The sequence below is a fragment of the Malaya genurostris genome, chromosome 2, assembly GCF_030247185.1.
Source record: "Malaya genurostris strain Urasoe2022 chromosome 2, Malgen_1.1, whole genome shotgun sequence".
NCBI lineage: Eukaryota > Metazoa > Arthropoda > Insecta > Diptera > Culicidae > Malaya > Malaya genurostris.
The window spans coordinates 261,047,365-261,062,502 of record NC_080571.1 but is presented as its reverse complement, the minus strand read 5'-3'; the positions used below and the strand labels follow the sequence as shown (position 1 = coordinate 261,062,502).

The following is a 15,138-nucleotide window of genomic DNA, read 5'->3' as shown; positions in this document are numbered from 1 at the left end:
ATTCGACGTACTCGAAATCAAAGTATTTGGTCATCAACTAACCAGACCTAACCAGACCTGTCCAAATGAAAAATCATTTGGCTAGTTGAAAGTATTTGACTCGATTTATCTGTGTCATGTATAAAAACACGCTCTTGAAAATGAAATGTTTTACCTATCAGCCTCTAATCGCGGAACCTGAGCTCGAATCCGGATGAAATTCGGTAGAGTTCTATGGAATTGTAACACGTTTTGTTTGGATTTAAATTTGTGAAAATTGGTTGCCCGTTCTCTGAGAAAATCGAGTTTTCTTTTAATGTGGAACACATTTTTGTTTTCTATATAGGGATGCAAATTAGAAACTCAAGAAAAATACAAGTGAAAATGTGGTCAGGTTTTGAACAATTACAGCTCAGTCAATTTTGTATTAATTATTAATATTATGTCACCATTTGATTGGAAATATTTCTACGTATTGATTTGAATGTTTAGAGCCATGTATTTTTAATTGTATATCATTGAAATGTTGATTAATAGCTAGCAGTGTCCTATTTTGTCTGCAAAAAATCTCCGGCATATCGGATTTCCCTGCCATAGTCGACGGTTTTGAAGGAGTAAGCGATATATCAAAGGGAAAGCATCGCTCTGATTGGTCAATCGATGCAAAAGTGAAGCTGTTGGAAGCACGCGAATCTATAAATATAAGCAAAATTATAGCTAACGTTTCAGTCCTACGCGTAGTATGCTTGAGGTAGGTTGTTGCTAGACAGCAAGACAAAAAGTGCCATAAAACGATTTGAAGCTTTAACTGGTATGCTCTGATCTTGTGTCATGCAAGATAGGATGAAATTCCATGTTATGTCGTTTTGCCTGAGAAAATAACAACTACCCCAGGGTAAATTGTGAATGCTTAAGATTATTATATAAGATGAACTCGATTGATGATGAGATAAAGTTTATCGCTTCAACCAAAATCGCAGAAGGATAGTAATGGTAGAGAAACGCTATAAAAATAACTGCTTGCGTACAAATCTTGAACACAAGCTTGGCGAAGAGAAGCTTAAATATCGATATCCGTATCGTAAGCATATAAAAACATATAATTGCATACATTTGGGCTATTGATGTAATTTTGTCACCTACAAAACAAATACAAATCACGACTATTAGGTTACTCGCAACGCTGTTTTATTTCATATGGACTGATCTACTTTAGATCTACAACTGAAACATTTCAATCACGACGCTGAGATTTAGTTCTATTTTTCGAGTACAAATTTAAAACAGATTTAAAACTGCTCGACGAAATTGTTTTAAATTAATGAATAATTGAAACACGAGTAGAACACAGTTTTAATTTTTTTTGCGTGAGCGTGTGTTACGAAATCTGAGAGACGAGATGTCAAAGCGTCGAATGACATTTCAGAAATTATCAATATAAGCGTTAAATGTTTTGCACTGAATAATACAGTTTCATTTAGAAGCACTCCAGCTCACTATGATCTGTAAAAATATTCATATCGTTTTCGAAATCATTAATTTAGTTTGTTTGTTTCTGATTTGAAACAGTGAAGTGAATAGACACAACACCAATACATTTACAGAAATATATAGAACAGATAGATTTTAAATCTTTCCGTTGAGATCGTCAAGCTCGAGTTTTATTTTTGACAGTTTTAAATCATACAACAGTATGTCATTTTAGAACAGATATTCATCACCGCGTTGCGAATAGCCTTAGAGTCTATATTCTGGGTTCGCGTGTTCGGTGTTGGTTCCTAATAAAGATCAATCAAAGCAAACTCTCGTGCATTTGCGGATTCAAAAGTGTGACGATTAATTGAAAATATCGATCATTAGAAATTTTGATTGCCTTGTTCCACATTAATGGCTCGAACAACCTCATGGGGCTGATCCTTGTAGTTTTTTTAATTTATTTTGCTCATTTTACCCCGTAACTCCGGAACCGGAAGTTGTATCCGGAGGAGACTCAATTGCAGGCTATGGTATGGTTTAGGGCTTCTCATTTGAATCTAAGTTGAAGAAAATCGCGGTTAAGCGGTCTCCGAAAAAATCGATTAAACCTTTTCTCATTTTTTACACATTTTACCTTCACTCTAAACAATTTTGAATTTTACAGCTGACTTAATCCCTCATACGATGTAATTCATAAAGACCTAATTTGTCAAATGACGGAAAATTTTATTTGTAATGACTAAATGTTACATGAGTTTGAATTTTATTGGTTTCGACTGTAACTTGCGTTCTGCTAGCAGGTTCGACTATATAAATTTAAAATGCACCCTCTACCAGCCAAGCAGATGCATGCTTCTGTGACTCAGTCGATTAACAGACGTACTTGCGATCCAATGATTCTCGATGGTTGCTATCAGTATTCTTTTTTTTATTTCAATGAATTTCATGTCATGGAGTCTTAGACACAATATTAAATGTTCTTCGACGTAAATTTGCGTGAACTGTGACGCTCCATTTATATGCATCTAATAAGATGTAAAATCACAGTCTTTTTTAAAGTGTGTTGTTACTCTCGAACCGGAAGTTCAATCCGAATAAAATTCAACAGAGGCTATGGGACCAAGAAACTTTTCATTTGAATCTAATTTTGTTTGAAATCGATCGAGCCATCTTCGAGAAAATCGAGTTCACATTTTGCACCCACAGACATTTTCCTTGCCCGAGGAACTGAGTCGAATGGTATGCGACACTGGGCGCTCCGGGTCTCGGTTCAAAAGTCGGGTTTCACAGTGAGTGCATAGCCTTTCGAAACGAGAATGGCAAAACGACAAATTCGACAAAAAAGTGATGTTCCCAGCATTAGTGAAATTTTTTGAATGAAATTATTTCCTTATAAATTGAGTTTCATTTGATTTTTGGATTGGATTCTCATTGGATTTTTGGTAGAAAGCATAATCTTTCGCCAAAATCTCATTAAAACCAAAAAAGGGTGTTTAGATAACATGAGCAAATATCTTTTTTTCGTTTATATAGGGTTTAACCTTAAGATCATTCGCCTCTTCGGGTCTTTCGGGCAAAACTTTCTGACCCTATGTGTGGGGTTGAGAATCGAACTCAGGTAGGCTGAGTGAAAGGCATCGACTTACCCATCACGCTGTACCCGTACCCTGCAAATATCTTTGAAACGTCTGCGTCTAGGAGAAGGAAAAGAATATTTTTTTGAAAAAATCAATAATCGGCTTAACGAAAAATATTTGTTCTAGTAAAAAGATTAAAACAAAACATTGGATTTGCTTCAAAATTTTCAGTAATATATGTAAGATGCTGTTGGATTCTCTGTAGGCTTGAGAAGCAACAATATATTTGTTATGAAATTTTTAGTTTTAAGCGCTTAGCCTTTTTTGAATTTTTGCATTAAATGGAGATGCGTCCCATTCAGAAATGAAAAAAAAATTCAAATTTTCTGATCAAATATAGAATTTTTTTCCAATGCTTTGCTTAGAGTGTTTAATCGATTTCTTGCGACTTCTACTTGGTACCTTCTTTTGGTATAATTGTTGCAGGAGATACAACTATTTGAAGAATGTTTATGAAACGATTGCATTTACCCTTGTTAAAAACCAGTCTTCTGTCAAATCGGTCTCTCTATCCGTCCGTGAAAAATTAATAGTTTGCTATACTGAGGACGTGTACAAAATTTCATCCAAAACGGAACAAATCGATTCTGATTTTGGCACTTTTTTGAGGATAAGCTCTGCTGGATAAGCGACAGGAAACAACTGTCGTGTTTTCATAATTCTCATGCCATCGAGCTCAGAATTTTCTATAATATAAGTAAGATAAGCAAATTTACGAATGCTGTTCGATTCTCTGTAGGGTTGAGAAACAACAATATATTTGTTATAAGATTGGTTCAACTAGTTTTGAGCGCTTAGCCGTATTTGAATTTTTGCATCCAATGACGCTGCGTCCCATTCAGAAATGAAAATAAAAAACAACTAACCGGCGCCAATACAACAGTTGCAGCACTACATAAAAAATGTAAATGTTTTCTCTCCGTAAAACTTAAGCCCTGAAATTCCTGAAAAATTGATTAAATTATCCATTATCTTTCAGTACATTTGAGTTATCAAACTGTTATTGTTCGAAGCTTTCACCAAATTGAAGTGTTATCAATTAGTTATACATTTGGAGAATTGCAAGCGTTTTTGTTTTAATCGAACCGGATTCCGTTCATAGTTTGTGTCGAGTACAAGCAAAGGGCCCTTGAAGTAACTCATTTTTAATCAACGTTGCGCAGCAATTTATTCCATTTTCATGTTTGTCATATGACCGGTATTGTGCATGTATCTCTCCATTTAAAACTACTAGAAAACAGATTTTTTTTGTTCACTTTAGATCGTCTGATTTTTCTGTTTTCACATTGTACCCACTTATGAACAGCATCTGTGCCACTCACACTCAATCGCTTCCAGCCGGACGGGACATCGAACAGGCAGGCGATCGATTGCTGCCGCTGGTCAGCCCGGCCACTTCTGTTCCGAGCCACTCTAGCCGGGAGGAAATCTCGCCGACAACGGTTGAGGCAAAATGCGAAAGGTTCCGCACGATTACATCTTATGTTCAATTTGCACCACAAGCTAATCTTTTTCCGCTTTGCTTCGATGGTTCTCCATTTTCAGATTTCACTTTTCCGACTCGTATCGGGGAGATATGAACCAAATCGGCTTACGGCAGTTCCTTCGCCGCATGAGTGTCCGCTTGTGGCCGACGCAACGTTACTCAATTCCGGCAGATTGCCGAAGCAGAAAACCGTCCATCATCAGTAAGGCCAGTTCCGTCATGTTTGTATTGTTTTTCTTTCACTTGATGCATAAATAGCCATGGTTTGGGTGATGCAAACCATAAACTGACAGAACGTCTTTTTTTTTGCAGAAGTTCCCCCAACAAGCGTCTTCCGCAACGGGACCATGTCGAACAACAGCACCAGCAAAAACAGCACGGAGATGAGCCCCAATCACTTCGCAGGATGTATTCCGGTAGCTCTCGCAGCAGTGATGACAACGAGGAGGAACCGACTGGAGGTAGTTATAATTTGTGGAAACGATGTGAAGTTGATTCTAAGATCGTTATTTCCAATCAGTCTCCAGTGGGGGATTACTTGGTTGAATGGACTTTTGTTTTCGTGCACCATTTTGTACCTCCGACTCGCTGTACAGGATGGCAAGGGAACTAATTTGTGTGGAATATTGTTTGGGATCTCAATTGAAATGCTCGGTGGAGAAGTATGAATAGAGCAGCTTCTCATATACATTTTTCTCATTTTTGAGCTTTGAGAAATACAGTGGAATCTCATGCAATGCGGATTCCATCTTGCTGCCAATCCATGTTCCGCTTTTCTGCGGCAATAAGGTAGTGCAAATGGTATTTGGACTGATTGGTGCTGTGATAAAACATACCTCATCTACTCATACTTACTCGTTTCAGCGCTTAAAAATATATCAGAACGCATGAAGCATGTGTTATTTACAGTAATCTTGTTGAGTATCTAACATGGAAATAAATTGGAGAATTTAAATGCGAAAGCAACTATGCAATGCCAAGTAAAGTAAAGCATGCTCGGTTCTTCTAGTCAATTGGGTTCAATTGGCAAAACAATTTCTAGCTAGCATGAGCTATCTTCGGGTTCGAGTCCCGTCTTTTCTGCAACAATTTCGCGATTTGCACTACATAGTTGCATTCGCATGTCATTTACCCAATTCGTTTTCCTAGATTTTCCTAAATACTGATCAAATTTGATGTATTATTTAAAACAACTGTAGAATGAGTCATTGCTGATGCATGAATATTCCGGTCTCAGACGATCTATATTTGCTTTATTGTATCTTAATGTTTTGTCAAACGGTGTAAATATATATACGGAAGTTAAAAATTCATTCACTTGACGGCGCTAGTGTGCAATTAAAGTTTGGAAGTTCAAGATCATAGCAGTTTATAAAGGGAGCATCTGTTGAAAGTACTGAAAAATGGACATTTATTTTGTTTTACTATACAGAAATATAAAAAATCGCAAACGGAGAATCTATTTAGGTGTGAGGATGTATAGAAACGTGTTTATAAAAAAATGTTGGAGTCTAAAAGATTGGTGCGAATGATATACTTGTTCCATGTGGTCATAAAATAATATTGAAATATTTTACCAAAGGAATTCAAAGTTTGACCAGTGCTGTTTTTGTTAAATTTTTTTTGGTTCGTGGCTAGTTTTTTTTTGAAGGGGCGCCATAATTTCTTCCGGTAGGGGCGACAATTACTTGCAGCAAGATACATTCACTGGGGAATCGTGCTAAAGGATTTCCAAACTAAATTTGATTATCGGGATTTCAATGAAACCCAAATGTTTGAAAATTAAAATGATTTGAAAATTTAGGGGTTTTTTATTTGTACGTAAAGTACATATTTAGTTTCGATTTCTTCGCGTTTCGCCTTCGGCTCATCAGTGCTTAAAGCAGTTCAAATCTATTTGTAAGTTGAAGTTTTGGTTTGAAATGATCAAATTGTTTTTCGATTTCTTCGCTTTTCGCCTTCGGCTCATCAGTGCTTAAAGCAGTTCAAATTGAACCGCCATCTCCGCCTAACAGTTCAAGTTGAACCGCTAAGCAGACGCAAAGTCCACACTAAAGGGTCACATAAATAGTGTGAACTTTGCGACAAACCAAAATTTCAACTTACAAAGAGATTCCCATATAATCAATCATAACGATTCGTTGTTAGTACAGTTTTACCTTTTCTATAAATATAAAAAAATGTATAGAATTCACTCAAAATTTTCCGAGGTCCGGAGGGTCGAGTGTCATATACCAATCGATTCAGCTCGACGAACTGAGCAAATGTCCGTGTGTTTGTGTGTATGTGTGTTGTCAATAATAACATGTAAACTATATGATGGCAGGATTTTCAAGTTGAAAATAATTCCATGATTATTTTGATATAAACTACTTACAATAATAAATGCTGGAAGAACATAACTCCCATACACTATTCGACTCAGTTTGTCGAGATCAGTAGATGCGTGTGTGACAAATAATTTCACTCACTTTTCTCGGAGATGGCTAAACCGTTTTCTACAAGCTCAGATTCATATGGAAAGTTGCATACTCCCAAACTAGATTCCTGAATTACGTTTGGATCCGACTTCTGATTTCGGAACTACAGGATAACATATGTGAAACAAAATTAAAATACTGCAACTCATTTTTCTCGTAGATGGCTGAACCGATCTAATACTATGTTCACACTATGAATTAAAACATGTTATAACTCCGATTTCAAGTTTTAAGCGAAATAACATGTTTTACTTTTGCGTTATTTCATATTCATAAACGTCACATTAAAACATGTTTTCCCGAAATAACATGATATAATTGTCAGTAAAGCACAACCCTGCTAGCATTTTCCATCACTTTTCGACTATGTCAATTGACAAGCTGTTCAACAACAGTAGTTTTCCATCAAAGTAGCCATGTAATCATAATAAAACAAAACTGAAAACTGGTACCAACGTTGCCAGGTATGCCGATTTCTCGGTATTTATACATATTTTTTTAATTTGTGTGGAATATTGTTTGGGATCTCAATTGAAATGCTCGGTGGAGAAGTATGAATAGAGCAGCTTCTCATATACATTTTTCTCATTTTTGAGCTTTGAGAAATACAGTGGAATCTCATGCAATGCGGATTCCATCTTGCTGCCAATCCATGTTCCGCTTTTCTGCGGCAATAAGGTAGTGCAAATGGTATTTGGACTGATTGGTGCTGTGATAAAACATACCTCATCTACTCATACTTACTCGTTTCAGCGCTTAAAAATATATCAGAACGCATGAAGCATGTGTTATTTACAGTAATCTTGTTGAGTATCTAACATGGAAATAAATTGGAGAATTTAAATGCGAAAGCAACTATGCAATGCCAAGTAAAGTAAAGCATGCTCGGTTCTTCTAGTCAATTGGGTTCAATTGGCAAAACAATTTCTAGCTAGCATGAGCTATCTTCGGGTTCGAGTCCCGTCTTTTCTGCAACAATTTCGCGATTTGCACTACATAGTTGCATTCGCATGTCATTTACCCAATTCGTTTTCCTAGATTTTCCTAAATACTGATCAAATTTGATGTATTATTTAAAACAACTGTAGAATGAGTCATTGCTGATGCATGAATATTCCGGTCTCAGACGATCTATATTTGCTTTATTGTATCTTAATGTTTTGTCAAACGGTGTAAATATATATACGGAAGTTAAAAATTCATTCACTTGACGGCGCTAGTGTGCAATTAAAGTTTGGAAGTTCAAGATCATAGCAGTTTATAAAGGGAGCATCTGTTGAAAGTACTGAAAAATGGACATTTATTTTGTTTTACTATACAGAAATATAAAAAATCGCAAACGGAGAATCTATTTAGGTGTGAGGATGTATAGAAACGTGTTTATAAAAAAATGTTGGAGTCTAAAAGATTGGTGCGAATGATATACTTGTTCCATGTGGTCATAAAATAATATTGAAATATTTTACCAAAGGAATTCAAAGTTTGACCAGTGCTGTTTTTGTTAAATTTTTTTTGGTTCGTGGCTAGTTTTTTTTTGAAGGGGCGCCATAATTTCTTCCGGTAGGGGCGACAATTACTTGCAGCAAGATACATTCACTGGGGAATCGTGCTAAAGGATTTCCAAACTAAATTTGATTATCGGGATTTCAATGAAACCCAAATGTTTGAAAATTAAAATGATTTGAAAATTTAGGGGTTTTTTATTTGTACGTAAAGTACATATTTAGTTTCGATTTCTTCGCGTTTCGCCTTCGGCTCATCAGTGCTTAAAGCAGTTCAAATCTATTTGTAAGTTGAAGTTTTGGTTTGAAATGATCAAATTGTTTTTCGATTTCTTCGCTTTTCGCCTTCGGCTCATCAGTGCTTAAAGCAGTTCAAATTGAACCGCCATCTCCGCCTAACAGTTCAAGTTGAACCGCTAAGCAGACGCAAAGTCCACACTAAAGGGTCACATAAATAGTGTGAACTTTGCGACAAACCAAAATTTCAACTTACAAAGAGATTCCCATATAATCAATCATAACGATTCGTTGTTAGTACAGTTTTACCTTTTCTATAAATATAAAAAAATGTATAGAATTCACTCAAAATTTTCCGAGGTCCGGAGGGTCGAGTGTCATATACCAATCGATTCAGCTCGACGAACTGAGCAAATGTCCGTGTGTTTGTGTGTATGTGTGTTGTCAATAATAACATGTAAACTATATGATGGCAGGATTTTCAAGTTGAAAATAATTCCATGATTATTTTGATATAAACTACTTACAATAATAAATGCTGGAAGAACATAACTCCCATACACTATTCGACTCAGTTTGTCGAGATCAGTAGATGCGTGTGTGACAAATAATTTCACTCACTTTTCTCGGAGATGGCTAAACCGTTTTCTACAAGCTCAGATTCATATGGAAAGTTGCATACTCCCAAACTAGATTCCTGAATTACGTTTGGATCCGACTTCTGATTTCGGAACTACAGGATAACATATGTGAAACAAAATTAAAATACTGCAACTCATTTTTCTCGTAGATGGCTGAACCGATCTAATACTATGTTCACACTATGAATTAAAACATGTTATAACTCCGATTTCAAGTTTTAAGCGAAATAACATGTTTTACTTTTGCGTTATTTCATATTCATAAACGTCACATTAAAACATGTTTTCCCGAAATAACATGATATAATTGTCAGTAAAGCACAACCCTGCTAGCATTTTCCATCACTTTTCGACTATGTCAATTGACAAGCTGTTCAACAACAGTAGTTTTCCATCAAAGTAGCCATGTAATCATAATAAAACAAAACTGAAAACTGGTACCAACGTTGCCAGGTATGCCGATTTCTCGGTATTTATACATATTTTTGCCGTCTATACCGCAATACAGATATGTACTCCCGAAATACCGATAACTCACGAATCATACAGATAAGTACCGATTTTGATTTTAAGCTTGAATAGACATGAGAAAAGGTTGTCGTGGGACCTCTGATACCGATATGGTACAGATAGATTTTTGCGCCGAATATAGATTTTTGGAAAAACGACCTGGCAACGCAGACTGGTAAAACCACTTTTGTTTTTGAATTAAAAGATGACTTTTTTGATCATTTGCTGCCTAAAAATATTGGAAACGTTGGCAATAAGCGTGAAACGATAATATAGCTAGGAGAAGCACCTGGCTTATTTCTTATTTTTCGGATGTTGTGAAAATACTTTTTTCTTTCCTACCTACGACGTAGGCGTTTTTGCAGTTTGATCATAAACAAACTCAATACCAAGTAATATGTCATGCGTATAACATAATCTTAGTGTGAACAGTGCGGTTTTAACATTATATTACTATCGTTAAAACATGTTATTTTCTGCAGGTGTGAACATAGTATAAGATTCAAATGAAATCTAAAAACCGTCTATGATTCAAATGAAAAAAAATCCTATAAAACATCTTACTTGTTAGTCTGATCCGACTTCTGGTTTAGGAGTTACAGGGTGATTAGTATAAAAATGTCCATTTCACATTAATTAATCAGGATAGTCGATTATCAAATAAATTAATTTCAGTTTAGGCGGTATTCAATTTGATTCGGAAGGTACTTAAAAATTTAATTCGCACTACAATTTCTCAAAGATATCCACACGCTCCTCAGGGGAATTTAACTGATTTCGGCTACACCGATTTTAGAATTCCGGTTCCAGTATCGAAACGTTTCTCAAAGCTTAATCATTCTCTCAAAAAGGCCATTTCGTTTTTCAATAGCAAGTTCCATGAACAATATAAAAGGATAAAAAAACTTGACAATTCATACTTCGTTCTCAGAACGAACAAACTGAAACAGTTTTGAACCTAGTTTAATGTGGACTTACTATATCATGTTCTTTTTCGATTAAACCAATTAAACGATATGTAACCAACGAATAAAATTTTAAAATCCACCTAGTGGTGTAATGATGCCTCTCATATCATTCATACTATCATATATAATAGTGTAGTATTCTTCAAAATAATATTCTTCGATTCCTTAAAGAATAGCTGAAATCGGTTTGTTTGACCGTCTACTGATTAAAACTACCAATTGAAGAAGATTTGAGGTCGATTTAGACATTTTTTACGGTTTTTCGCTCTTTTCAGTGATGGTATAAAATTTTTAACACACATAACCTAAGTTTGTGAAAATCGGTCGCGCCATCTATGAGAAAAGTTAGAACACATATTTTCATTTTTTTGTCGATTTTACCCCATAACTCCGGAACCGGAAGTCCGATCCAAACTTCAAAACGCTTCACGCTTCAAGCGCTCAAAACTCTTACTGCTGGAATAGGGGGAAAAGTCGTTTACACAAAAAATTCGATATCTCCGTTAAAAATAGACGGATTTTAACAATCTATGGCTTGTTGAATAGGTATTATCGTGCGGAATCTAAGTCTGAAAACATATTCTGTTTTCAAGGTCAATTGTGACAGATACTGTCAAAAAGCTGAAAATTTTGACATAAAACTTCGAATAACTCAAAAAGTAAACATCCGATCTCAAAACCATTCAATAGCGTTTTGGGTGACGGGGAGACCTTTCATTTGCGACTAGTTTGATCAAAATCGGTTCAGCCATCTCTGAGATCTCGACCTCTTAGTTGACAACACACATACAGACACACACACACATACACACACACAGATATTTGCTCAGTTCGTCGAGCTGAATCGATTGGTATATGTCATTCGGCCCTCCGGGCCTCGGAAAAAATTTCGAAAGTTTGAGCGAATTCTATACCTATTTTTTATATATATAAAAAAAGGTAAAACGTTACATACACACATACGCACATACACATTTTGCGTACTCGACGAACTGAATCGAATGGTATATGATACTCGGCCCTTTCGGGCCTCGGTTCAAAAGTCGGTTTTCACAGTGATTGCATAACTTTTCTATATGAGAAAGGCAAAACCAACGAAGCGAGTATGCATTTCTATTACTTCTGCGTATATAAGTCCAGCGAAACAGCATGAATCAGCAGCATAAAACATGTAGAAGGATGAATATTATTATTATTATTATTATTATTATTATTATTATTATTATTATTATTATTATTATTATTATTATTATTATTATTATTATTATTATTATTATTATTATTATTATTATTATTATTATTATTATTATTATTATTATTATTATTATTATTACTATAATTATTATTATTATTATTATTATTATTATTATTATTATTATTATTATTATTATTATTATTATTATTATTATTATTATTATTATTATTATTGACATCACTACACCGCCGGCACGGTATTACTGCACTACCGGCTGTGAAAATAGCATTTACATCGCGAAGCTTGAAGTTCCGATGTTTATTTTTTTTTTTTCAAATAAATCCCGGTGTTGTATTGTCATTCTATTGGGCGGTTTGAAAGCTTCGATACTCATTGCCCTGTAACTGCGGAACCGGAAGTAGGATTCGGATGAATTTCAACGCTAAGAAATCGAAGTGAGTTCTACTTTTGAAGTTTTCTTCACTACTTTCGTTGCTTCGGGAATAGGAAAAGGGGGGACCAGTAGTGCTGAATTGAATTTATATGCCCACAAACTAACAAGTTGGAATGGATTTGGAGAGCAGATGCCGTAAAAGAATGTTTGGGATCATTCCGAACTTCAAGACGGTGACTTCCAAATTATTGATATTCTTTAAAAACTCTTATAGTGGAGATATTTTCGAAACGGGTTTTGATATGTAGCTTCCGAAAAACGATGTTTGGGGTCGCTCCGATACCCAGGTAGAAAATGTAATTTATTGAACTTTCAAGATGTTTTACAATTGATTTAGAAATGTTATTTATGTTAGATATGTTTAGAAATAAATATTAAAATTGGTTGTGCAACTTATCATTGTTAAGTTTCACAATACTACCGAAAAAATCACTGTAGAACAACTTCAAGTACATTTGTTCACATTTCACATCGTCATGTAAAACTGGAGTAACTATAACTATTGTGCAACTTATGCAACTTTCTAAACGGCTGTCATAATTGTACCGGACACAATATACGTCGAAATTGCTATAAATCTCGTGTGGAAGAAAAATTAGTGAAATGATTGATGCTCTCCGTAAGGCAAAAATGCTACGCCGAATTGATAACCTTGCTGTAAAAAATATATTTCTGCAGTGTCCGCATTTTTGTTGTTGCCTCATGATTTTTTAGACCAGTGTGAGCAGTTTTCTTCAGTTTTAGAAAAACATTGATATAAAATTCAAAACTTGCAAAAAAGTTGCGCAAGATGTTTGAATTGAACGCAAAACTTGCAGACATAAGATTATTATCATAAAAGTTGCAGGAATACAGCGTTATATACGCAATGAAAACAAAAATCAATATTTGTATTCGGTTTTCATCTCGCGAAAAAAAATAAGCAGACCTGACATCACTTTTTAAAGATATTGAACGAAAAGTTAATTTCATCATAGTTACTTCCATCAGTTCGCTCGTACATCTCAACCAAGTCAGTCGATAAACCAAAACCGCTTACGTTCGGGACAGAAGAAACCAAGTACAGTATTGTGTAGTGAACAATAGAACGATCTCGAAATGAGTGAACCAAACGAACAAAAGCTACCGCCGATACGAAAGAATGCAATTATTGTTGACTCCAGACAGTGCAAAATTCGACCTTCGATACGAGAACTTGAAGGTTGGCTTAAGGAGCAAATGCATCTTGACATTAAACGTGTGCATTTACTTCAATGCAATAAGACCAATTATGTTGTTTATATCCAGTTCTGTAAAGAGTTGGATGCAATTCAATTCGCTAAAGACAATAATAATGTGCACTATGTGGAGCATGAAAATATCAAGTACAACATTCCAGTATATATGGAAGATAGTGATATAGAAGTGCGTATGCATGATCTACCCTCATGCGTCCCCGATCCTTATATTCGCACAACTATGTCCCAATACGAAGAGATTCTCTCTATCGAAAAAGAAAAGTGGAAGAATTTTTTCCCCGGTATTCTAAATGGCGTACGTTTGTTACGCATGCGCTTGAGGAGGCCTATACCTTCTTATGTGACATTCGGTCAGGATACAAGAATACCGTGCAAATCACTTGTTACCTATGACAATCAGATGGCCACATGTCAATATTGCCAAAAAGCTGTTCACTACGGTAAGCCATGTGATAAACCGGACAAGGAGACAACTATACCAAAGGACGACGGTTCTTCCTTCACATCACCCCCAGTACACCTGTGACAGTCACCAACAACAGGGAAGTATCCCCTTCAACGAAACCATCCAACGTAACCCTTATAGAACAAAGTACACCAGCTGCAGTTAACAGCTTACCATCCAACCAACCAGTAACTGCAAACAATGTACAACAAGGCGCATCTACAGCAACTAGCAACGAAATCAACAACAATACCACGGCAATGGATGACGAGACGAACCACGAACAAACTGCCCCTCAATCCTCGCAGGAGGAAAATGGAAGCTCCTCTCCCCCTAGAAAAAGGGTGACAACGAGATCCAATACAAAAAAGTTTTATCTAAAAACTCAGCTAAATCGGCCACGTAGAGCTTGTACGCAAATAGGCCTGAATAAAATATCTTTTAAATAAAAAAAAAATATTACATGTAGAGAACATGTTAATGTTTCCTGTTATTTAGATAATATATGTCATTACGTTGGGTGAACCATTTTCTATTAACTCACTGTTACCATCGATGCCATATTGGAAAATATTAAAGAAAAATTCATTTCGAGATTTTTCAGGTTTAATTACACCTTAGTTTGATCGAAATCGTCTGAGAATTTTAAAGAATGTTTGAATACACGTATTTTAAACACCTTTCCGATTATTCTCATTAAAAATAATAGACTGTTATTTTTACAGAAATTGGTTTAGAATCATAAAAACACGTTAATTCATAGGCGCTTGAAAATTTCGATCTTACGAAAACATGAAAATGCAGTTCGTTGTCTATTTTTCATTTACAAAAACACAAAAGATCAATTCTACAATATGTTGCATTATAATTTTTCATGAGCAGATTATTTA

The 15,138-nt window shown here is 35.4% G+C and overlaps 1 protein-coding gene across 6 annotated transcripts in view; it reads left to right on the top strand.

Moving 5' to 3' along the window:
- The window catches only part of LOC131429719 (ATP-binding cassette sub-family C member Sur), a 209,771-nt gene that overhangs the window by 163,338 nt on the left and 31,295 nt on the right, over positions 1 to 15,138 (top strand). For all 6 annotated transcript variants that reach the window (XM_058594034.1, XM_058594038.1, XM_058594035.1 and 3 more), the window contains exons 18-20: positions 4,399 to 4,554; positions 4,638 to 4,799; positions 4,891 to 5,039. In XM_058594034.1, coding sequence (XP_058450017.1) covers positions 4,399 to 4,554; positions 4,638 to 4,799; positions 4,891 to 5,039 — 467 coding nt within the window. The remainder of the gene's footprint in view (positions 1 to 4,398; positions 4,555 to 4,637; positions 4,800 to 4,890; positions 5,040 to 15,138) is intronic.